At 34.4% G+C, this 27083-nt stretch overlaps 1 protein-coding gene across 2 annotated transcripts in view; it reads right to left on the bottom strand.

Annotated features, from left to right (window-relative positions):
- The window catches only part of CSMD1 (CUB and Sushi multiple domains 1), a 1073555-nt gene that overhangs the window by 352981 nt on the left and 693491 nt on the right, over positions 1–27083 (bottom strand). For both annotated transcript variants that reach the window (XM_071442193.1, XM_071442195.1), the window contains exon 7: positions 20705–20782. In XM_071442193.1, the coding sequence (XP_071298294.1) occupies positions 20705–20782 (78 nt within the window). The remainder of the gene's footprint in view (positions 1–20704; positions 20783–27083) is intronic.

Here is a 27083-nt window from a genome sequence, read left to right on the forward strand (position 1 = left end):
AATGGTTAAATACAAATCTGAATAAAAAGTTGTTGAATTAAAATACCATGTATGTTAATAATACATGGAATATATTCAGTTTAATTCTAAATCAGCTGATTTTGCATGACTTTTTGATACATTTTTCTCTATCCTATACTATAAATAAAGTAAGCTAAACTAAAGCCTCTATTAATGTATGTTTTATTTCTTGGAAATGGGCAATACATGTAAAAAGGGGAAAATTGATTTTTGCTTGAATTTGACTTGAATTAGGATTAATATCTAGAGTGTTACTTCAATCATGTTAATAAAATTTATATAATTAGAATAATCAACCTGAAATAAAAAAAATGCATTTTTAAGAACTTTAAACTGACTCCTATTTCAGATCAGAAATTATTATTTTTATTATTAATTAGCATAATGGTATTATTCATTTCATGTTTTTTCAGTCATTGACCAGAAAAAAAATCTGATCTTCTCAACTTTTTCTATGTCAATAACCCAGGCAAAAGAAAAGGTGGAAGCAAAGCCACTCTGTCCCATGTTAGTTATCATCTAAATAAGGAACATAGGACCTAATATTTTACACTCTTGCAGCATTTGCTTGTTAAAAAAGTAGAAGGTTGTAAAACTATGCCTCTGAATCTCTGCTTCAAACCAGCAACCAAAGTCAGCATTAGGTGGGAGAATATCCCAGTTCTTTTAAAAATAAAAGAGATCTTTAAACATCATCTCAGAATACTTTTGGCCTGTTTTGACCTTACTGTTTTGGATTAAAAAGTATTGCTGTTTCTCACAGGTTCATATCACTATCATCAGTGGTAAGTAGCTATGACCACGTAAAAGGAGGACACTGTGACCTTTCCTCAAAGTTACACAATGACCCAGAGTTTCAGAATTGTCTCCTTGTTAATTCAGCACCTCCAGAACATATCTTTCAGAACAGCAATCTTAGTGAGTTAGTACACAGGTAGGAGAGCTTTTATTACCCACACTGGTCTCATTTTATTTTGGTTTCTGTTCATTAATTGCAAATATACAACAGAAACAGTTCTGCTCCACAGAAATGCACTAAACCTCCCACTGAGCACAATGAGTCAATGTAATTTTGAAATTACAGCACTGTTACACATTTTTCTGTAATAACATGTGGTACTCAAAGGCAAAGGAGAAATATTATTGACTAAAGCCAGATGCAGGATCAAAAACTAGAAACAAAATTAAGAGGGTTGAAAAATATTAGAGGTCTTTGTGTTTTCAGGCAATGTTAGATTATTGACCCTATTCACTGGCTGCTGAAGAAATCCCTACACAAATTGTCATTTCATGACAGGACAAGGTAAAGTGATTTTCCCCAATGAATAATCATCTCTCAACACTACACACACAATCTTTACATAGATTAAAACTTTTCATAGTTCCAGATGGAGGAAAGCCATTTTTCAAATAAAATAAACTCAGCATTTTCAATGACTGACCACAGTTAAGAGATAACCTATCAAAGTACAGAAATCTTTCCACAATTTGCTTTTCAGTAAAATAGTTTGACTGTGCTAGAGACCAGCATAGTTTTTTCAATGACACTGCATCCTAAAGTCTTAAGTACTATATTATGGCCTAGAATACTAAAATTGCCAAGAACAAAAACTAGGAACCACCATATGTTTGACTATAGCTTGATTCAAACCCATAAAAATATTTTATACTTTTATAAAATACATTTTGTATAAAAATACAATATGCATGCTACAATATTTATATATCATTATAAATAGCATATATAAATGAAAATTACTTCTTGTATTTGAAGAGAGAGCAAAAAGATAGAACTTTCTCTTCAGGCTTCTCTATGTTTAAAATGTTTCTGTCAGATAAAAGTGACCTTTACTACAGTATACCTATTCTTTCATTTTTCTAACTTGTACTAGTATCTAAAGACATAAAATTTGACAGGAATAAAAGAAGGTACATTACATAGATGAGAAAAAAATTCCATTACAACTCACTGTCTCTTTTATTTGACATTCTGCAGATAAAACCAATGAAATTTAACATTCTTGTTAAAGACTATAATTTTTAATTCATTAAATACCTAGGGAAACTTCTAAATAACCTCGACAAGGAAAAGAAGAAAAAGTAATTTTCTTTAACATAGTTAGATAAATGATACTTTGTGGCTATATAAGCTTTTAGTAAATTAAGATAAAGAATTATAAATGGTTTCTTCATGACTTTTGATAACTGTGTTCAGTTACTCTTCATTCACTAAGCAAATAGAAGGCATTGAAAATACTAGAAGATTTCATTAGCATGTGCAACTATCATTCTTTGAAACTCATAATATGCTCTTTTAAAGGGTAACTTTTTAGGCAGCATATTCTTTTTTCTTGTACTTTTCTCATATATACTGAAGAGGATTTTTCCTTAAATTTCTCAGGCTTTGATTTCTCTGTGTTTTTAAAGCTATAGTTTCCCAAGGTATGTGCAAGGCTTCTTCAAAAAAAGAAGCAAACAAAAAAAACCCAACCAAACAAACAAATAAAAAACACCAAAAAAAGCAACTCTATAAATATCTTTGTGCATACAAGAAAGCAAAAGTGGAATAGGCAAAAATACTTCATTCATCTGGGTGTTACTACAGGTTCATTTTATTGAATCATAGAATCATCAAGGTTGGAAAAAGATCTCCAGGATCATTTAGCTGAACCTTTGTCTGAACTACATCTTGTCAACTCAACCGTAGCACTAAATGCCATATCCAGTCATTTTTTTAATACTTCCAGGGATGGTGACTCCACTACCTCCCTGGGAAACCCTTTCCAATGCCTAAATTCTCTTTCAGTGAAGAAATTATTTCTGATGTTCAATCTGAACCCCTGGCAGAGGTGTTGTCCTGGCACTGGTTGCCTAGGAGAAGAGACTGACCCCCATGTGGCTCCAGCTTCCTTTCAGGCAGTTGTGGAGAGTGATAAGGTCTCTCCTGAGCCTTCTTTTCTCCAGGCTAAACAACCCCAGCTCTCTCAGCTGCTCCTCATAGGACTCATTCTCTGAACATATCATCAGCCTTGTTGCCCTTCTCTGAGCACCGCTATTTCTGATACAAGCCAGAAGGTCATTGGCTTTATGTGCCACCTGGGCACTCACTGGCTCACGTTCAGCTGGCTGAGGACCAGCAGCCCCAGGTCCCTTTCTGCTGGGCAGCTTTGCCAGCCACTCTGGCTCCAGCCTGTAGCACTGCAGGAGTTGTTGTGACACAAGGGCATGATCGGTACCTGGCTTTGCTGAACCTCAGACCATTGGTCCAGACTGTTCAGATCCCTGTGAATGCTCCAGCCCAATATGGTGTTGTCTGCAAAGCACTTGATCCTCTCATCCAGATCATCACTGAAGATATTAAACAGGACTGGCCTCGATACTGAAACCCTGGGGACAGACACCACTTGTGACTGGCTGCTAGCACAGCAATATGACAACATTAAACTGAATGGTCCATATTGGCTTGAACTGAACTCAGGGACAAAAGAGATCACTTAAATAGATGAAACATGTCTTCATATATGTCTTTATTAAGAAACTAACACAGTGAGGTCAGCCGGTATGAAACAAGATAGTATCTTATGTGACCATAGCCAAGCTGTTCTGGAACAGGTAGTCCAGGACTCAATCTCAGAGTGACCATCACACAACTATGACTGCTGCTTCCAAGACAGTAAATTACTCCACAGAAAAAAAAAAAACAAACAAAAAACAAAACAAAAAAAACCAAAACAAAACAAAAAAAAAACCAAAAAACCCCCCAGAAGCAAGAGAGAATAAGAGAATATAAGAGAATAAGAGAAAGAAAAAGGCAATGACTTTTGAGTGCATCTTAGAAGAGGAATTTAAGAACAAATCTACTGGGTGATTTCCAAGTACAAAAATATCTGAAAGTCAAATGGACATCAAGCATCTAAAATACAGGAAGAGAAGTCCACAAATCTCATACAATTAAGAGGAATTCCTGAATTAGTATTTTAGATAGCTGTAATAAGATGAATAACTACCACTTCATCCTAAAAAGGAAGCTTCTCTTGTCCACCTTACATGGTGTTAGAAAAGGAAGAGAATATGAGAATATGAGAAACTGCTGTGGAAAAGAGTTGTCTGAGATGGTATAATAACGAATTATTCCACGTCTACCAAAAAGATTCTAAAATGAAATAACAACATGGTTCCCAAGGTCATACATGCATAGAACAGGGGATGGAGATGCAAAATAAATTCTTGTCTGAGCCTGATAACAGCAACAGCCAAAGGAAAACATACAAACCAACAAAACCCAGCAAACACTGTTCCATGAAAAAATATTAAGTCCTACAGAAAAAAAATCCCCAAAAACAAACCAACCAAAATAAACCCCCAAACCCACCCACCCACCCACCAACCAACCAACCAACCAATAAAAAAGAAGAAAAAAACAACTACACCAAAAAAAAAACAACAAAAAAACCCTAACACAAAACAACACCCTACAGATCATAATAATGATTTTACATCAATTTCCTGTGAAGCTTTGCTTGAGTAAGACCAAGGGAAAAATATTTATAAGCTGCCAAAAATGTAAATAAATTCAAACCTTAAGAGAAAAAGCTACATCTCCTTCAAAATAGTTTGTTTGAAGTAATCCATGTGATAAATATGTCAAATTCTTGAAACTGTATTAGAGTGCCTCTACAAGTTTACAGCCAGGAAGAGCTACAAAGCAACTTGTAAGTAACCTCTGGATCCATTTCATTTTATGCTTGTTCAGAAAGTGTAGGAGAAAAAAAAAAAAACTTAAGTTTCAGTTATGTCTGTTAAAAATTTACTCTTACTACATATGCAAGATTTAAAATCAGTTTCTATTTCTCAGGCATTGAAAAAGGCTTATGGTATTTGTAGTTTGTCACAGAGCTCAGTCTTTACCCTGACAGGCAGTGCTATGACCAGGAAATCACACCAAATTTGGTTACAAGGGTTTTATAGTGAGCCATCTTTGGCTGCCACAAAGAGTTAGCTTGTGTTTCCCACCCATATTTGTTACCAGATTGCAGCAAACAGAACAAGGTAACAAGTCTGTCCCAAAAAATGCATGGCATAACCATTGTACATCTATATATTTATATTGTCATGCTCCTTGTGTGAGCCTTTTAACAGGATAAAGAAGAATTTCAACAAAAGAAATTTTAAGTCATATACTATAAAGAAAATTTGACCTTTGATTTTACTAAGTTTACATTAAGGCTTTACTTTGATGCATGTACATGGTAAAATATGCAACTAATTTAAAATAATAAAATGGATGAATTACAAGTATAGTAATTTAATGCTATGCATCATGAACATCTGGATTTGGATTATACCAGAGATCTTCTAATAAATTTGTGTAAGATTTTCTCAAAGAAAAAAGAAAGAATTTTCCTTAAATTTTACTGTCCAGAATTTGTTCTAAAATGCTTATAATTTGTCTTATTCCTGAATAAATCATGTCTGCAAAGACTTTTGATGAGAAATTTACCATGATGCAAGTGCATCAAGTAAGCTGGATGTGTGTTTTGACCCAAAAGCATTAAGGTTTTGTTAGCACAGTGCTACATTCACAATTCAGCTCCATGCTTCTGAATCAGAACTGGCATTCTAGGTAACCTGGAGGACAAACATAAGGAGATGATACAGACATAAATCCTAAAGCAGCCTTTAGAAGTACAGTTCTGGATTCAAATTCAGGCACTGCTTCATTGCAAATCAAACATGAAGCATCTCCCAATTGTTTAAAATGCTAAGCTGCTTCCTGAGGTTCTGAAAAGTTTCTCTGCAGTAATACAGTGATGGTGCAACCCATCTTAATATTTGCTTATAACATATTGAAAATATTGTTTAAGGCTGATTCCTGAACAATCATTAAGCTTTCAGGGATGCCCTTCAAGCAAGAATGAGCCTAACTGCAACACCTACAAAGAATCAGGAGTTCTGCATTGCAGCCCCACATTTTCCACTTCTGGGAAAAAGAAATCTGAAAAAAAAAGTAACAAGCATTTCTTTCTGACACAGAATTTATTATTACAGAAATTACTCATGTTGTACTTCAAAGGTGAACCACTACACATTAGGATAGAAACTTAACATTGATCTGCTCTGTTTTTTATGAACCAAACCAAAATTGTTAAGGTGAACGTTTGATACAGAAAAAGTAAACCAAGGTCTTTGACATTCATGTTATGGCACAGAAGGTAGCATTTTTCAGTTCTTGTACAGAGAGATTCCTTATTTGGGGCAGGGAAAAATTACTCAGTTTCTTCCTCTGATTTGATCAGATACCTGTAATTACCATTGTTATGTGATTGTTGTAGCTAGGAGGGTCCTAAAAATTCTGAAATTATTAAAAAAAAAACAAAAAAGCTTCCAAATTCCTTACCATTTGGTCAGAAAATTAGAACTGAATGGCTCCAACCTGCTGGTTAGGGCATTGTCTCTTGAGGAGGGGGACCAAAATCTTTCATTCAGCTCTAATATATTGTTAAATAAATATCTTTATGGCAACTCAAACAAATTATGTAAGAAAACCTAAATTATTACTGAATATGTATGATTCATAATTTGTTTCATAACAAATTATGAAAATTTCAGTTTGATGAAAAGTAATAGTCAAAGTGTAGAACATACACATCACTATGATCATTTGCATTCTGCAACCCAAAGAAAAGCATCACAGAGACCTTAGCAATTCTTATGACCCACAAGTTTATGTTATCATTATGCAAAGTAGTTTTACTTAAACAGCATTAATAGAAGGCATTTGAAGTAATTTTTGCTCTTTTAAATTCTGTGAAAGGGCTCTAATATCAAGGTTGTTTTTTTTTTCTTCTTCATAACTATTTTTATTCCTTATATATTTAACACAAGGATCCATTACATGACTTTCACAAAATAGCACTTTAGTCTCCCCTGTTGAACACAGCTTTGGTGTGGAAACTGGTGCTGTACATATAACATCAATTTTGCCAACCTTTTTCTAAGACACAGGCTAAGAGAGATCCCACTAAAGTTCTCTCAAAAATTAGGCAAGTGAACTACAACATCAATTTTTAGTCTCAACGTCTCAATTAATATTTTTCTTCTGCTTTGCCACCTTTCTCAGAAGTACTCAATATTGTGAAGAATGTAAACTTATGCATTTATGAAAATACTTATTGCTGACAGATTATTTTCTTTAAACTATAATTTCTACACATTTAGCAGGTGGGAGATTTTGTTTTCCTTTGGTTTGGGTTTTTTTTGGGGGAGGGTGGAATTCTAGATAGCTATGCAACTATTCAAGCCATTATAGTTAAGCTTTTATGAGGATTTTTTTTCCAGTTAAAAAGCTGTGAAATGGAATTTGGCAAGTATTTTTTTTTTTCCTTTTTTTAAGAGGCCAGAAGTTAATACACTTTAATAATTAATTTCTAAGATATATCTATGAATGATATTTGTTTCATTTGAATTTATTTGGAAAATATGATTCAAGATATAGCTGATTACAATGTGACAGATCAGGCTACTCAATGCTCTCCAGCCTAAGCCCCTGTATCCTGGCCTCTGTAAATTTCACAAATTAATTTATGCTTTAGACTGCATTTTAGTTTAGGGGTTTTTTTTCAAAGTTAAAGCCTTAGCACAACCAATTAATTCAACCATCATTTTAGAATGATGTCAGAGGAAAATAAATCTTTTGATGTTAAAAAATACTTTTTCCAGATACTTCTTAGAAGTCACTCTGCTCTTTGTTATTATGCAGATTGAACCTTTAAAATAGAAGAGGATTTGACCTTTAACTGTCCTGTAAAAGATATTTTGGTTTTTTTTTCTTTTTTCTGTGTCAAATCATATAGTCCATGTGCTAAACCTTTTCATATGACCACTTGTACAGTTTTTAAATATTAACAACTATAATTACCTTTGAGTACTCTGTGTATTACTTGATGGCATCCTACCAGTATTAAAGCTAATCCAGCTACTCCCCTAATTCAGAGGAATGTGTTACCCACAGCAGTGTTATTTGCAAAGGGTGGGAGGACACAGAAGGGGCTCAGGAGGCATCCACGAATTCTAGCTGAGCCTCTGTCAATTAAAGTTCTTTCAGCCTTTATTGTATAGACAAAAGAAATACAAAAAATTTATCTGATTGTTAGGGAGAGCAAGATAATGTGTAAGTGTATAACAAACTTAAATTTAAATAAACGGTATAAACAGTTATAAACAATCTTAAATAAACAAACTCTATAACAAAGTTTAAATTGCATAATAATACACAACTTCTTCAACAAACCTTTCATTTTGTCTATACAAGAAATGAAAGATAAAAGAAAAAATTGTAACTCTATTGTCCCCTGAAACACAGATTACCTATACCATGAGCCAGGACTACTGACAGGCATGGAGAAAACATTCCCAACAATATGAAAAGCTAGGGCTAGGCTTGGACCTTTGCCAAAATCATTACATATATTATTATGTAATGTAATGTAAATATATTTTTGTAAGAAACTATTTGTAAGTTATTTTAAAAGTATAAGGCTTTAACAAAAAAAAGGTCACTCATTGAGATATTCTTCCTACTTTTTATGAGGGAAAATCACTATGCTTTTCCTATATATCTATGATAATCATGCTGTTATTATAAAAAAGTGTCAAGAGAAAGATAAAATATTTACTGTTAAACAGAATAGTCATCTTAGAAATGCTCTAAACCATAGGAATGCAAGTAGACCAACAGGACTGCTATACTTGTATTTCGTGTATAATATGTTAATATAAAGTACAAAATAGCTGCTACAGTACTGGAGAATTCCAAAACCATGATCCAATTCCAACTATTAGGGCGGATTTGTCTCTTCTCCTTTTGCCAAGAAGTTTTCCTTATGAGCTTTAATTACCTGGTGTGCAGCAGATGGGCTCTTTTTATTAGTTAGTAGAGAACAGCATTTTAAGCATGAAGTGTTAATAAGCTTGCTGTTAGAGCAAATTGTGTCACATCCCTTTAACATCTCTTTTGCTCTAATTTTCATCCAAAAGGTTTTGTCATCTGAATTACACATAATTGTTGTCTGAACTAAATACAATTTTTCTGCTTTTACATTTTTACTGTTAAGGGAACTTTCCTGTCTGACCATACAGGAGCCACACTCTGGCAGTCACACTCCCACCACTGGAGACTTTAACGTCAGGGACTGAAGCCCCTTCACAGCAGGCAACTCCAGTGATCTGACAGGTTCCTGTTTCTCTCCCTGCACACCCCACTCTCACACAGTCTGACCACATTTTTTCACTGGTTCAACCCCTGGTTTTCCACAGAAGAGTCTCAGACCTCGATCCTTAAACTAATCTAATCATGGTGCATCAATAGAATAACAGCTCAAGCTGGTGCCTCTGAGGATGAACCCTGAAAAAAAGAAAAGGCCAGGGCTTTTATACCTTCACAGTCCAAGCTCTGGACTCTTCCAGCAGAGTCTTCAGCATATCTCTGAGGGTCTGGTCCCCTGTCTGGGCCATAGGTCCCCATGCCCTTTATTTGCAAAGTTTATTTGCCCATTTTTTGGGCTCCACCACCAGAGCTCCACCTGCAGCTCAAGCTGTGTCTTGCTCACCTGCTACTGGCACTGAATGGATTCCTCAATATTTACTATATTAATTTCTTCACCAAGAGAAGCTTTCTCCTCATCATTACCCCCTGTTACCTCCAGCTAAATGTATTGCTCAGAAAGCTTATGAGTGCCTCTCCCATATAGTGTCAGCAGGAGACAGCAAAACTCAAAAAGAGAACAGAATTGCAAGGCTTGAGGCAACTTCTGCCAACAAAATGAGTGTCAAAGAGTCTACTGAAGAGTTTGCACTAATCAAAGAAAGTGTAAAAATAAGCAGCAAAGAAGGCAAAAGAGAGTGTATTCTCTTACACCAGCACACACTGAAACAAAGTGACTGTTCACTAGGGAGAATGATGGGAGTTTGGACCTTGTAGATAGGTTTGTATACTTCTGTGTGATTGTAAACATATGAAAACTCAAACATGCAAGTGAGGAAATAATGCAAACACTAGACTTCTGACTGCAGCAAACTATCCTGTGCTGACACAGTTAGTTCACACTAGTTTTTATTTTACTTTTATTAAACTCTAAATAAAACTATCCAAGAAAATGAGCAGTCTTTGTTTCATTCCTTTATTCCATATATATATATATATGCTTTACTGGTTTCCTCAAAAGGTGCATTTTGACTTCTCATGCCTTTAGCTGATAAATGTCTGTGACACTCATCCTGAATATCTCACTCATTGGGAATGTTTCAGATCATCAGTGAGGTTGTATATTACTTCTCTAAAGACTGAAGTAGTTATGTCTAAATATATATTTTAGAGAAGGGACTCCAATGGATGGCAAAACAGGAACAAAGAACAGGTAAATATTATTGGCAATATTCTAGGAAGGGTTGATGTTTTCAATTTTTTTGAAGTTGCTCAGAAATGTATTTTTTTTATTTTTTCCTTTCACTTGTATATAACTATAAAACAGAGGCAGTTGGGGCGTAAATTTTCTTTTTCCGGCATCTGCTTTGTATTTCTTTATTCTTGTTTTTAAGATATTAGATTGAAATATTGTTCATTCATCTCATTCACTTTTGAGAGAGCCACAAAGAAAACATAGTTCTCCACACTAAAAAAAAATGAAAATAAAAAAACCCCACCAAAAATCACTTTTTCCATGGGAATATTCTAGCACCACCTTCAAAACTCGTATTTGTTGCAAAAGTGACCTTTGTGTCAAAGATGTGCATTTTGCTTTTCCATCATCTAGTAAAAATGGCCAAGTAGGAGTCCTTTGGAAAACAGTAATTCAAGATGATTGAAAGAAACATGTTTAAGCAATACATCCCAAATACACACCAAATTAACAAAGCCTAACACTCTTTAGTGTGATGTGCCTGTAGAACTTCTAGTGATCAATGAATATCCAGAGAGCTAATCTTTCCTTGCACAGTCATCTACTCTTTTTCTTTCAGACCTTCCTGAGTGGGAACCCAGAACCTGATTCAAATACAGAGGGAACAAGATCTGGATTCAAATGGCAACAGTCAGACAGTTTTGAGAGTAATTACAGAATTTCAAAAGAAAGGGGGAAAAAAAGTATGAAAAAGAAAGAGTGAGATAGCTAGAAAAAGCCTGAACACTGCATAAGCACTGTTTAATGACAACCTTAACTCTTATGTTTTATCAACATTGTTTTTGTCCCAAATATGAAACACAACATCATATGGACTGCTCTAAACAAAACTAAAATGCCATACATACAGTAAGACAAGAAGCAATGGCTTCATGAATAAGAACTGAAAAACTGAAAAATAAGAACTGAAAGACTGAAAAACAGAAAAAAAAAAAAATAATTCTAGCAAACCTGACTGAAATTGAGGACATTTTCTATTTTTTTTATAACAACAGTGGTGTGGGATTCAAGCTCTACCTCTCCAAAATGTCTCATTCTCCATCAAACCAAGCCCATATTACACATTAGCACTTCTCCTTGACGACTACACCAGAAATGACTATCATTTATTGGTTTTAAGTGCTTTTGAACTGTCACACTAAATTGTGGATTATGTTTTTAGTATATTCCATAGATACAACAGAATAACATACAAGCAGATTGCACTGCTTCATGCTATATTTTTAATCTCAACGTAAGTGCTTTTCATTTCGGCCTCTGATGTTCTGGACTGCAGATACATTTGCAGACTTCTGAAAACCAGGTCTGGTAGAATTGAGAAAGGGATGTGACTTCTCAGTACAAATCAGGTTTATCATATGACTTCAGACACATGAAAGAAAAGTTGATATGTCAATAAAAAGTTGCTTCTTGAATAAAATAGGTCACATAAAATGCTGGCTTGTATGATAGAAGCATACATATGAGCCAGAGCTCCCCACCTACAGTCCCTTCTTTTTCAATTATGCCAATGTAAAACAGAAAACATAGCCAGATACTTCAGGATTTTTCAGGATTTTTCTTTGCATTTGTTTTTCAAAAAATAAGTAGCTGAGTAACCTTATTGCTTTCTTATTTGTTTAAGAACAAACAGTTTGTTCTATTGATTTCAGTGGCAGAACATATGCTGAATAATCCCCTCCCCCTAGCAATTAGTCCTTTCCTGCCAAAAGTAAGCCAATGTATTTATTTCCATTTTAATTCCTTCTTGTTGTGTTCATTCCCATTTCAAAAATATTTCAAGCTCCCAAATGAACATTATTGAGGAAATTAATATACAGTGTTATATAAATTTTTACTTCCCTTTTTCCAAGTGAAGAAGGAGTAGTGGACACAAACTGCTCTGAAGTTCATAAATTAGCTGTCACTGAACAAAACTTCCCTGTTCCAAACATATATGACACCAGTCCTTCACAGTTCTGCTCAGAAGAGCTGCAGGAATAAACACATTCCAGTGTGACAGGCTAACAACAGACAGTGACATACTGTACCAACACAGTGAAAATATTTTCCAAAGTGTTTCATAACGTAGACAACATATTCCAAAAAGAGAAAATAGACCTTCTATCAAATTCTGAAGATATTCTCCCACAACCAGGATTTAGAAGATCAGGATCTCAACAAATACACGAGTTCAGTATGAGCCTCTGTGGAAAGTGGAAATCTTGCAGGAGGTGGGAAGTCTGTGACTCTTCCAAAGGACTTGACAGTAAGGGTATCTGTATTCTGCAGCATACCTTCACTGCATAGACCAGTGTCATAATTCTTTCTTTAATTAAAGTTCTTTCCATGTTTTTTAAGTTCTAGAAATCTGAATTTACCCACCCACAAATTCTAAATGCCTTGATAATTTAAATGCATTATTTCAATCTACACAGACTTCATTTTGCCAGCCTATTTACTGTCCACATCTATATTTTTAACAGAGCGGTATAGAGAACTTAAGCCAAGAAAATTATATAAAAGTATTAAAGTATATATTTATATTTTGCATGAATATTTAATTTATACAGAATTGTCATTGCTGAAAGCAAGTTGCTTATTTTTAAGTCTTTGACTTTGAAAATAACAAAATTGAATGTCAGTTTAGCCTACAGTATAAACATTCACTTTGAATAATCAGTAACGTTCTATAATTGTATATGAAAATTAGTTAATGGCAGTTTCAGCTTCCTAGCTGGATAACAATTCATTTTAACCATCCATAATTCAATCAGATTACACCTTGTTTTACATATTTTAATAGAAGCTTTCTTCCGGTTATTTTACAAATCATATATGCAAATTATGTATTAAATAATTGATGAAGCACCTTGTTTTGCTTGTAGCTATAAGGAATGCTTTTCTTCACAAATATATGTAGGCAGTAGTTCTTTTCCCAGCAAGATTTTTGCATAGTATTTTAAAAGATATTTAAACTCCTGCTGTGATGAGGGCTTATTTAGAAACACCAAGTATAATTTAGTAACCTGATTTATGAAGCCATTTATACAATATAGTGAAATAGCATTGTAGCATAATTTCATTGCATAGGTATACTAATCTTCTCTGAAAATCCCAAACTCTGTAACTCTGTATTATTACAGTCTATGATAGGACAAAGTATATCACGGTAATTAGCCTTCCTATTTTGTTAATGCTTTATAAAACAGTTAGAGGTTAATCCAGCAGTTATTTTTTCCTACTGCCCAATTTCATACCCTAATACTTAGTAATAAGGGGAAATAGAGTAATTAATCTTTTACTAGGCATGTGGTAAATGGTGTAATGGAATATTAAGTATTACGCATTATTTACAATTATATATATGCATGTAGGTAGGTATACATAGACATATATAACAAGGATATTTGAATTTTAAATATTCCAGGGTCTATACCTTCACCTTTTGTATAAAAGTGCCAGTGTTTTAAATGTTACTTCCCTCTTTTCTTTAACTGAACAATTAAAATGTGCTCAAGCATTTCTGTAAAAAGACTTTTTAAAATAAAATTGGATATTGGCAGACAGGCTAGGCCCACAAGATCTTAGACACTTAAGCCTTGTGTTTCCTAGCCTTGTAAATAATAAATTAGTAAGTTATAAACAATCCTTTCTCTCATTTGAAGACATGCACAATATAAATGCAAATTTGAAAATTGCTCTCTTTTTCAAGCTGTGAGATTTGAACAAATGAAAAATAGCTTTCATGATTGAAAAGGCTGGAGCGCTCATGATACTGTGTGGACACTTAAAAATGAGAATAATTTCAATGTCTGTAAATTATTATAACACAATATGACACATAAGCACAGAGTAACTTCCCCTGACAATGCTGAGATCTTCGGAGAGAACTACAGAAACAAGTGAGAAAGAGGCACCTTCATATTGATCTTAGAACTCAACAGTTTTCCTCTGAAGAATCTCAATCTTAAATGTATGTATTTCAAAGGCCTCCATTTTCCTCATGAAAGAAAGGATATATCTGCTACTGAACACAGAAAATGCTGAAGAGATGCTCACTAAAGGTCTGAAAAGAGCTACAGATGAAGCCTGTCGGTTTTCACCTTTGTGTTGCAATGCTTCGTGAAGAGCCTGGGAAACAGCAGTCTTTGGAAAGCAGTAGATTTGTAAATGGAAATCCTAATTTCCACAATTAGGACTTTCTCTTTTTAAAGGACACAAAGCAGATAACACTATAAAATGCAATGCTAGTGAGTTTTCCTTCCAAAAAATTAGTAAAGTATGACTCTTGATATACGGGCATTCTTCTCTTGTCTTTGCTTTTTTTTTTTTTTGGAACCTACCGCAAACTGATTAAGCTGAGTGTCAGAACAGGGCAAACAACACCCAACAATCTTGTTCAAAACACCTGAAAACACTACAGAGTGCCCAAGAATAAAAGCCCAAAAGATGCCAACATTTTCCCATCTACTTTACTTGTGTTAGCTGGCAGCAAGACCAATTAAAAAGAGAGATTTATGTTACATTTATTTCTCCAGTGCTTTTAAATTTGTGCTTCTTGAAAGGGTACAGGCCTTTGGAATTCTGCAGAACAAATCTACTTTCCAGCAGATTTGTTTTTAAAAAAAAAAAATAATAAGGTCTCTCTATCCTAGTGTTCATATTTTATTTCTTTCACTATTTTTTAAATACAGCAGCACACAATATTTTAAATATTCAAAGCAAAAAAAAGACTGAATATTGAGAGCACTTAGGCATACAATATCCAAACCTAGGATCTTTTGATATCCACTGCCTGTAATTACTTGGGTAGCTTGTTTTGTATCATGTTTATTGGTGATCAATCCCATCACTGATACAAAGTTTCTTAAATTAATGCAAGCATGAGATTTAATTAATGTAAACTAATGCAGATTAGAACATAATTTTAAAGAATTAAAGAATGGGAGAGATTTGATATTGTATAGTTGGGATTTTTAAAATTTGAAACTGAAAACTATCAGAACAATGAATATTTAACAGCATTTTCTATCATTATTTGATTCTGACACAGCACGTAATAAATAGCATGTAAGATCCAAATTCAGTAAGAAATGGTTTTTCATGTGTGAAGACTCAACACAATACAAGCACAAAAAAAAAAAAAAACACAGAATTTTTAGTGGAAATTTTTCTATTACATGTGCATTTTGAAAATAATATTATGGAGCTCTTACACAGGTTTTCAGTGATCCTAAAATAATTCTGGAAAAATATACTAAAAACTTATTAAATAATAAGATATTTTGGGGAAGAAATTATAAGATAACTTAAATATAAATACAATAACCAGAAATTGGTATTCATATCAAGAGAAGGTATAAATTTCATTTTTAAAATGTAGTAAGTAGCAATAATTTTTCTTTTTATATCTGAAACTTTTCATGACCTTCAGCAGTTTTCATATCTGGTTGTTGATTGCACGCTGGTTTGCAACTGATTTCTAAGCATTGATCTATTGATCAAAATATAAAATTACTTAAATAAATTGATTTTTGCTAAGGTATAAGAACAAAACAGCCAGAAAATTGTGCTATTAAATGCAACTATTCAGTCCAATATTGACTTTCTTAGGGAAATACTCTTTCATTAAATGAAGAACAAAATTTGACTACTCTCCATATTGCTTCTGTCAAAGTACATTTACCAGTAGTCAAACATCAAGAAGATGAAATTGTCAGTTTATTTAAAATGTGAGGAATGTATTGGTAAGCAAAAAATTTTTATCCTAAAATTTTTAACTTTATGTTACAATGTCCTAAGCCATTTTTCTCAGTTACCCAACAACAAAATAAATAATGACTGCTGTCATTCTTTCTTACACAGAATTAGCAGTGTAATCCCATTTTGGTATTAATCACTACAGTTTCAAGAGCATGTGCCATTAATTCAACTTAATGTGCTGCAACCAATCAATACTTAGTCTGTAAACTCATTTGTTCTTTGGCTCTACATCACAAAAATAATTGTTGTAAAGTAGCTCTTTTTATCATCTTCAGGGTGAAGAACTGTTTAGGTAAACTCTGTAACAAGTTTCAGAGGATGCATTAATCCTACACTAAAATCATGATCTTCAGCGTATTTAACATGGGTTTTCTTCGTATTCTAAAATACATTTTCAAATAATACTACAGAAGCCTGAAATTGCTTTTGTGAAGTATAAGAGTTTTTTACTTAGTGAATACTTAGAGAATTTACGCTTCATAAAACACAGTAGTTCACACGCACCATATTGCACAGTCATGTTAGGTCACTAAATATTCAGTAATTACTATGAAATGCTAACATGGTTCAATATGAATGCCATATTTTTAAATGAATCACTGTCTGTTAATCTTTGTCACTGTTTCAGGCTGTGGACATTCCCTGCAGTTTGCTGCGTCATGTGGCAAGCGACTCACCACGCTACATTTTGACATGAGCAAACTCAGGAAATCAGCTCTCCCAGGCACTTCTTTCTCTCTGCTGCCTTCACCTCCTAGCATCACTGATTACTGCACTGGCAGATTTGTACACACCACATAAACTGTATAATCATTTGCATTTTTCACTTGATATGATGTGTCTCACCTCACTGAACTTGCTTGGCATTTACTGTGAGCTTGATGCATCCCTGTGCTCCATCCTCCTGCTGGTGAGGAGGTGTGGAAGTATGAGTCTGCCCTGTGCCTGCAGCAGGAGAGTGATGGCATTAGGGCCTTCTGGGGCAGTCTGCTGTCCTAAGCCTTCTCTGTTTCTGGGCTGCAGAAGGCACAAAGATTTGCAGGGGTGCCAATTAGCAGGTCTGCAGTTACGGCCTGCCTTCCCAGTATTCTGTGAACTGGTGTTCTGAAGATCTGTATTCACTTGTTATCCTTTGCACATAGCATGACTAGCAGTAACTGCCTGATATGTACACTTTAAGGAATAAAATACAAGGATCTTCTATTTGACAAAAAAATGAGACCTTTATAAGGACTATGGCTGCCCAATTTTGGTCTGTCCTTGCAGCTCTCTTCATTAGGGCTCTCCTCTTGGATGTACAGGATTCTCCCACATAGTCTCTCTCTGCTGTAAGGTAATGCTCAATATGTTTAGAGATGATAATCACCCTCTGAGAGATTTGCTGGACAGAAATAATGCCATGAAAACACTCATACAAGAGGCAGCAATAAGAAGTTTATTTTATTTAATCAGTCACTATGAAACTATAGTCATAGCAGTTTTAGAAAAGGCCAAATCTATTAGGGACACAGAGTCTGCAGTTTTTCATGTTAGAATGAGTGAAGACAGCAAGATGGATCTTTGGGAATATAGCATATATATCAGAATGATAACAAAAGTGGGTAGGCAACTAATCAGATGGACACCAACAGATGTAATTGGATTTGCTTTCCCTAAGCAGTTTCATAAAATACAATTCTGCCCTTGCTCTTATGAGAGATCAGCTTCAGATGACCCTTGATTTACCTTCAAGGGTAAATATACTGACTGGATTTGGCCAGTGCTTGTGGCAGCTCAAGCACTTAGAACTGTGAAAACTGCCTGTCCCATGTCCCTTTGCCAAGTGCAAGGCATTGATGAACCAGGACTGTATTTTACTTCAATTATCCTTCCCATCCTTTTCCCATTTCCTTGCACAATTTAATCACAATTCAACTGCATCTGACTCACTGCTAAAGACTACTACCTATCAGGATTATCTGGCAAAAAACTAACTTGATAAGTTTCTTTCAGGTGTACCAAAGAAGAAAAAAAAACCTAAAAAAAAAACCCCAAAAAAACCCAAATAAACAAAACTACCGGGGAAAAAGAAAAAAAAACACAAAGAAAAAAAAAAAAAAACCAACAAAAAAACCCCAAAAAACCCCCAACCCAACCCCATGAAAACAAACAAAAAAAAAAAATCCCTCGAAACCAACCAAAAACTCTACCAAAAATCACACATAAAACCCAAACCAAAACAAAAAGCAACAGCAAAGCCCTCTTGTTTCCCTGGGGAGTGCTACAATATATAATGAATTTTCTTTCCAATATAGAGGCACCTTCATCTGAAAGCCATGCTTTGCTACCTGGCTCTTTATAAAGGATGGAAGATCTGAAAGAAAGTATCCTGGAATCCAGGCAGGTCCAAAAGGAGGAGAGCAAGCTCTGACTGTACATGACTGAAATACTAAAATACCATTCTGCATTCTATGAGGAATTATCAGTAATGTTATTATCACTGGTAACACTGATAACATTTTCTTTATAAATCCTAAAAGGCTGGTGCCACTGTGAAATGCTTTTTGAACCAGCTGCTGGCAGTTTCTGCTTGGGAGGAAGAGCTGTGGGAAAGCTACAGGTCCTGGGATGCACAGGATATGCTCTCACAGCATTTGGTGTGATGATATTTGCATTCCATTTACCCCCCATAAGCTAAAAAGCCAAAACTAAGCTCTCTGCTTTATAGAGAGAGAATATTTAAAAGATCTAACATACAAAAATAGTGAGAGGTGTTGGTATATAATATATCTTTTTTTTTTTAAATATTCTATTTGGCATCAAATTATAATATCCATTCTTATAATTTCTCTGGAGTCAAATCCCCAATTGTGTTTTCTGTCTGCGTAAGTACAGATAAGATAAATACTTAAAGCTTACATCAGAAAGAGCATCAAAATACATTTGAATCCAACTTATTGTATTTTACTCTTATAATTTTTAAACGATTTATATATGTGAAAGTAATGGTAATAATAACAATGCACTTCTTGGATTTATATTGGAAAGTTAGACATGATAATAAAGTTTTACAAGTCAAAACACAAAGGAAAAAAAGACAATTTTCATTGAGGTAAACAACAGACTGCTGTATAATAATTTCTTTCATAGCCTGTCTTACTTCCACTTTCTGTAACTACATGTGGTGTTTGACAGCATGTGTTCTGAGACCATAAGCAGAGATCACACAGCTCCCAGAAGTAACTTATAAATAATGAAATTATCACCCATTCAGATACAGACACCAAAGAGATGGATCAACTTTTTCTGCTACACCTTGCATAAAAAGTTCCTTTTGAGTGCCACACCATCAATGTGCAATATTTAAAGCAGAAAATTGTCACGCCTCTTTTGTTCCAGCGAGCATACGAGAAACTCACTTTGCATTAAACAATGCACGACAGAAACACAGAGAATAAAACATATCCTCTAGACATCAGCTTTCAAGACACTCATTTTCTCTGCACTTGCAGAATGCCACATGAGGCAAACACAGCAGAGGTTTCGCTTCATTGAGTTCACTGTTATTACATAAGGAATTAATTTATCTGAATACATCTGAAACATCAACACTTTTAATGAGTTCTGTGTGAATGCTGGCCTAACCTCTGGCTTTTTTGGTTTGAATTTTGTTTTGTTTTTTTTTTGGGGGGGGGGGGGCTAAGGGGCCCTCAGTTTTCAAAATTCAAAAATATCCTCTTTTTCTCAATTCAAGACTGGCCTAATTAATGGAGAAAGCGCTCTCAGGATATTAGTCAGACTGCCAGTTCAGAGAAAGTGATGCTCAAAAAAACTAACAACCTCATATTCCCACAGGGAGCATTTTGATTTTAGCTTTACACTTTACACAGGGAAAAAGGTGTAAAGGGACCAAACAGGTGTCATTCCAGAGTGCATTATGCATGCAATGAGGGGAAGTTGATGTTGTGACCTCCATCTTCTTGAGAAGCTTGGAATTACACCAGTTCTTAACCCCTGCTGTGCAAGACTGGAAAGAGCTGTTCACCAGACAGTGTGGCAAGATGAGGGAAGAATTTAGCTGTGATATTGAGTGAGGGGAAGGAAAAAAGATCACAAAGTATAAGTTTAGATACAGAAAATTCTCAGATACCTTCACTGTCCCCAGTATTGAACTGATGAAGTCTATATGGCAGTGTTCTGCCTGGATTTCCTAACTTGCCATGTGTCTCTGAATTCTAAATAATACAATACTCTAGAATACTGTGATATATAAAATGCAGGGGGGTTTCTACATACCATATTTTTCAGAATTTACACCATTCATATTCTGCTTTCTACCCTCAGCAGAGTATTATCAGTGGAGTTCTGATTCAATGACAATTGAAAGCATAATAACCATTTTATGACCATAGCATCCCAACATCTCTCTCTTTGATTTGTATATTTACAAGGATTCCAGAATATATAAGCAGTCACTAAAAATAAGGTTATAAACAACTTACAGACAGAATTTTTGTGGTTGCTGTCTTTGCTGGGCAACATCTTGACTCCTCTTGATTTCAGTTCAATTGCCTTTTTTACTGAGAAGACAAGCAAACAAAGAGAAAATAATTCATTATTAAACCTCATTAAAAGGTTATTCATATAATTCATTATTAAACCTTATAAAACTTCAAAATCATGCATTAAAGTAATACAAAGCTATATAGGAAACCTACAGCAGATTGAAATAACTGCAGCTTCTGGATAATCCAAATAAATTTTTGGTTTTATTTATTTTTACAAAGAATACAACCATGTCCTTTTTGAACAGACATTATCAGGATGGGCAATATTTTGGATTCAAGTTTCTTTATGTTCAAAGAAAAGAACAGCCTGTCCTAATTACAAGTATGGATCTCCTGTGTTTGCCATTCCATATAAGAAAATCTCAAACATTAAAAAAATATACCTTACATAGAATATACAGAACATTATCTACATATATTCAAGGACTATAAGCTTTCAATGTGATATTCACACCTGCTTTTGTTTGATTCACTTTTCATCAGGAAACTTGTTTTTAGTTCTGTTTCCCAATGAGATTAACACAGTGTGTTACATTATTTGGCTCACCTAAACCCTTTTGAATCCACAGGGCAATTTCAACTGAATTAGAAAGAAGAAAGAGAGTAAGAGTTCTCACAGGGGCAAAGTTTTGTGAGAAAGAACAGATGCATCAGAGGTTTAATATCTTTTTTCTCTGTTTAGTCAGCTGAATGGCTGATAAACTCCCAGCCTATCCCTATTAAGTAGTTTGGGCACCATAGGTGGGATCAGGAGCCAAGTAGGAAGAGACATGAGAAGACAGTAGTGCAGCTATACATTAAGGAAGACACAGGGAAGAATTTTAATTGTTATGGTAAGAGAAAAGGATAGAAATATAGGACACCTTCACAGGATATTTATTAGTTCTGTGGGAACAAATTGAGCAATGGAAAGTAAAATCAGATATAGAAAATAATTGCAGAACAAGCGTGAACAATTCAAAACTATTGTGTCAAAAAACAACAGCAATTGCAAAATAGCTGATGACTGACTCTGTACTAGAATGCTAATGACAACATCAAGACGCATTTCACTAACCAAAAATTACAAAAACCTGTAATCCTTCCCTGATTAATATTAAATACTTTTTTTCTAGACCTTGCAGGGGCTAATAATCTCAAAATGCACTTATTTATCCAAGATACAAACAGAAACACAAATTCAACTCAAACATTTCTTACATGGAAGTAATTAGAAACTCACAGTAAATAAATTCATTCTACAGAATGTAAGTTATACTTTTTGCCATTACATGGTATAAATTTTGTAATTACTACAATATACACTAATCTGTAATATTTCTAAGTGAAGTGGTAGAAAATAGTTGTCTTTAAATACTGCATTAAAAATCATTTTTCCATTGTATTTATTTCTATATTGTAACTTCAGAGGGAAGGTGCCTTTTCTTGACTACTGAAATTGAGCAAGTGCTGCAGAAAGTACATTCTGTGCTGTGTGCAAGTGCAGCCATTCACGCCTAAATGAGGAAAACAGGTGTTCAAATGATGAAAGATGATTGAAACACAATTGTAGCTGAATAGTAGGAAATGGTTATGATAGCAGTGTGGTGTTTTCTTCTAAGGCAGGAACTGTACATCATACAGAGACATCAGTGCAGACAATATTATCCCCAAGGCATTTTGGAATGGCAAACTTTATGGATATGGTTTTATTTGGATTTGGAACCTAAGTTTCCAGACTTAGGTTCGAAAGTTTCCATCAAGTGCCACCTTGTTTTTCAGGCTGTGTAACAAATCTGTTAAAATTATTCTATATTTAATGGGAAATGAACAACACAGTTCTTGCAGAGAATATTTGGGATATTGTCAGGAGTTGTGGCCCCTCCAGCAGTATTAATTTCTCAACTTATTAATATCTGTGTTATGTAAAACCTGTGAGCAGTTTTTTTAGTATTCAGAACCCATATTGTTTACATGGATGAGTAATAAAAACATTGAGTTATTAGGCAATGGACAGAAAAAAAGAACTCTATTCTTCTTCTTCTCCTCTTAGTGCTGCGACACTATTTTAGAGTGAAAATTACAATCATCACTCAAATTCCTTGTGACATTTCACTCTTAAGGGCATTTGTTATACATATTTGAAGCACACTTCGTGTGAATGATAAAAAATTGTACTCACAAGCTTTATTTGAAATACAGAGGTCACAAATTGAAACAAGATGTTTTGACTAGATATATGAAAAGCTTTTTGACTGTCATGCACTGAAACGGGTCCTGCAGTTTCTATCCTTGGATTTTTTTCAGATGTCAAGAAAAGGCATTCTGTATCTTACTGAAAGAACATTAGGGAAGGGATGCACAAAACTTAAGATCAGTCATCTAAATGTATGTTTTATGAAGAGAAATAGCTCACTCAAGGGGGTGATTCATCCCCTTCTAAGATAGACACAATGAATCCTTCTCTGGAGATGCCTTTTTCTCTCCACAAAACATAACAGAAACATATAATACTTGCTGAAGCTAGATCCCCACATTTTAGACAGCAAACATTACGTGGAACGAGTCTTTTTGCCTGGAAAACTAACTGCCAAATGTAGTTATCTGGGAGACATATGGACCCAAGAAGTGAAATAAGATAGTTTGATATATGAAAAGCAAACTTTTGCCTCTTTTATTCTTGAATGTGTAAGTTTTCGCATGTGCCCTATAAGGTGTTTTATTGTCGTTTTTAAAAGTATTAGGCAAGCATAGTCCCTAAAATAAAAACTATTCAACGTCTGAAAAAGAAACAGAGACTACTGCACACTGTGGTTCAAGTTAACCAGTTCAGCTCCTCCTGTAAATAAAAGAAATTCTCTAAATTGGATGTTTTATAACAATTTAAATCGCATTTGAATAACTTTTCTTAGACACTTCTCTTTAACTTCCCCATTGCACCTTCATTAGAAAGATTTTCCTGATTTCAAAGATGATTTTCCATTTGAAAGCACAAAAAGAGGAATGAGTTTACATTAATAATGTTAGAACTGAACAGCACTTTCCAACTTTTAAGTGATTACTTTTAAAAATCTGCACAACCTTCTGCTAGCTTCACTTAAACATCCAGTTAAGCTTACTTAATTAGCTGACTTCACCTTTTCTGTTCATCATATCTTCAAGAGTCTTTTGGAGATGAGTTACCCACTCAGGTAAGAGGGCAGAGAGCTGAATGCTGGAAGTCCACGACAATCTTATCAGAGTACTGGAAAGCACCAGTGATATTCCTTAAACTTTTGCTACAGCTGAAATAAACTCATCCATGAAAGGAATATATGCCTGGTCTTATCTGAATGGATCATGAAAGTAAAAATTTTAGGTTGTAAATCTTCATTCAAATCTACTGTGACTTTCATGCAGCTCTTAGTTTCTGACATATTTGAACATGTGTGAAGAAAATACATTTTACCCCAGACTTCAGTGACATAATATGCTTTTCCCCAGTTATCCAAATACATGAGTATCTTGCTGATTTTTCTTCCTGAATGAAATAACCTCCAAGACCTCAAATACTGGCTACCACTCAAAGCTAAAATATTCTGACATCATCTGTTGGTACTTCCTCAAGCTGCTCTGCTGCTGCTCCGCTGAGTTCAGCTCTTGGCTGCCCTTCACTGCAGATATTTCCTAAGTACAGATATTTGAAGGTGAAGAGGAACAGCATATTGCCCAGGATCTGGTGATCACAAGAAGCACCTGAGTCCTGTCCAGTCTGAAGCTCTACATCACTATAAGGAATATATATAGGTTTATTTGAACAGTTCTCTGGTTTTGTTACAGTAGAGGAAGAACCCCAATATTTTCAGTATTTTTTACATATGTTACATATCTTTTAAAAAGATTTACACTTGGCTTTAAATATTTTGCAGAGTTCAGTAAAAAAGTGATGTGTTTGCAAGAACATTCATAAGATTATTCTTGAAGGAACTTAGCAAATGTATCTCTCAGTACAGTGCATAATTAATCAATTTCCTTTTGCTTTAGTTTCACTGTTCTTATTTTCTTCAATATGAGTAATCCTGTTGTAAAACAAAATATTTTTGCAATTCAGATTGAAGAGTCCACTTCAGTGCTCTGTTCGCTTTGCCCTGGTGCCTAATCTTTCCACACTCTCCTCCAAAGACATAATTATGAGAATAGTACCTTTTTTTGGCCCTGGAATAAATAAGCTACAGCTTCACATTTAGCAGCATCAATGTTTTATCCAGATTATACTTGTGAATGAAACATTTCTTTCTTATTGCTCAAAGTCATGTGAGATCAGTAAATAGTTCGTTATCTGTTTCTAGGTTTTCTTCTGCTTCACTATGGCCTGTTGTACTATGAATTCTCTCTAAAAGTTTAATATTTATGAGAATAAGAAAAAAGCAATCCTTCTCAATCTTACTATTAACTTTAGTTTATGAAGGGAATTCTATAATAATTTTGTTGATAAAACAACATCCCACACTCAATAAGTGTGGATGATTCCACCAGGGAGCTTCTTAAGAAACTTTTTCTCTCAGCTGCCCACTTAACTTTTTGCAGAAGCATCACAGCCTTCCACAAGATCTCTAGTTTAAACTAATTCATTGGAATATTCATTCCTTTTCTGTTTCTCTATTCCCTGCCTGAAGAGTATTCTATCTAATACACTCTCCCAGTGTTTCTGTCACTAACAGCTTTCAAAATCTTCCCTACTAATCAGTATTATAACTCCAGAGAGCTTCACAGCAGGCACAAATGTTTCTCCTATATGGCTACCTGTAAAAGCTGTAGGTTCATGATCAGTTGGCTTCCTTGTTCCATCAATTCAGCAAAGTACTGCCTGTCACTATCAGACCTTCCACCTGCTCCCTGTGCTGGAAATCTCTGCATGCAGTACTAGTGAATAAATGGCACCAAGATAAATTGGTGTCACAGTAGATTTTTACACAAATCTTTCTCATTCTATTTGTATAAACTGACACAGGTTCTGCAGGTTTAAAAAGAAGCACAGCCATTTGTTTTCCATTAACCTTCTCTATGTCTCCTAGCTGGCCCCTCGCCCTGGTGGACTGCCTTAGCTACTTTGTGCTTTCAATGTATGATATATCATAATAAAACTGGTCCAGCAGGCATCAAGTCTTCAATGACTGAACATATTCTCCATAATTCTGGAAAATTTTATCAATACAATTTAGTCTATGAATATACAGCATTGCAGTACACACTGGGTAGTAGTGTCTAGGAACTGACTCTAAAAGTAAATCATAAAATGAGAACCATTCAGTTCCTGGTTTGAATGCCACTTCAGCCATAGTCTTTTGAATAGTCCTAACTGAATGGCTGTTACTAAATTGGCATCTTCTTAGGGCTGATATAATGAGACAGCTACATCCGAGCCTTTTTAGCAACATTTTACTAGACACCTAAGAAAGAAGTATTACTGTGGCAGTACTGGAATACATAAGTGGTTCTATTAACCACAGAAAAGAATTGTCAAGAAAGATGGTGGATTATCTCCTTGTTGATGTTTTCATATCAAGACTGGTTTACTCTCTTGATAATAAAATTTAACAAAATATATATTTTTGTCTCAAGATCATTTAAAGGAAAAGTCCATTCAGCATCACTCAAGAGCTAGAAAACATCAGGTTTTTTTCTGGTTCTTGATGTTATCAATTGTTTTTATTAATTTTCTTTCTAAATATACTCTAAGTAACAATTCTAAAAGAAACCCCTGACTAAAAGTATCATGCATCAAGGAAGCACTGCAAATTCTTTTCACTTATTTAAAACATAATTTCTAGTATTTTAAAGCATACGTGGGAAGGACAGACATTTATAGGCAGACTTTGTGAATTATGAAAATTCACTGAAAGATCTAGCAATTGGAAATTGATTTACATTATTTCACTTATGGTTTTCTATTAGCATACATTTATTTTAGCAGCCTCTATTATATTCATTGTTTGACTTCAGGATTAACTGTTTTTTAAATCCTGAATTACTGAATGTAATTAAACACAACAGATAGATAACTTGTGGTACATAATTATTAAAATACCTAATACTTTCTTGAACGTCTCTGAAAACTTGCCAAAAATAGAATACTTTATTTGAAACAATCTACAACAGAGGCCAGAGTTACTGCAAAAGTAAAAAAGTAAACACAGCCATTAATCATGTTTTGTTTTGGAAGCTTTCTTATTCTGTTCTACTTCTAGGAATTTTGAAATAAATATTTAACTTAAGCAGACCACTTTTAGCTGTATAGCTAAAGGTATTGTGGGGTTCTTTCCTCCTAAAAAGAAAACAAAAAATATTTTCAAGA

Source organism: Agelaius tricolor, unplaced genomic scaffold (genome assembly GCF_023055355.1).
Source record: "Agelaius tricolor isolate 1412-34295 unplaced genomic scaffold, bAgeTri1.0.p SCAF_1, whole genome shotgun sequence".
Classification (NCBI taxonomy): Eukaryota; Metazoa; Chordata; class Aves; order Passeriformes; family Icteridae; genus Agelaius; species Agelaius tricolor.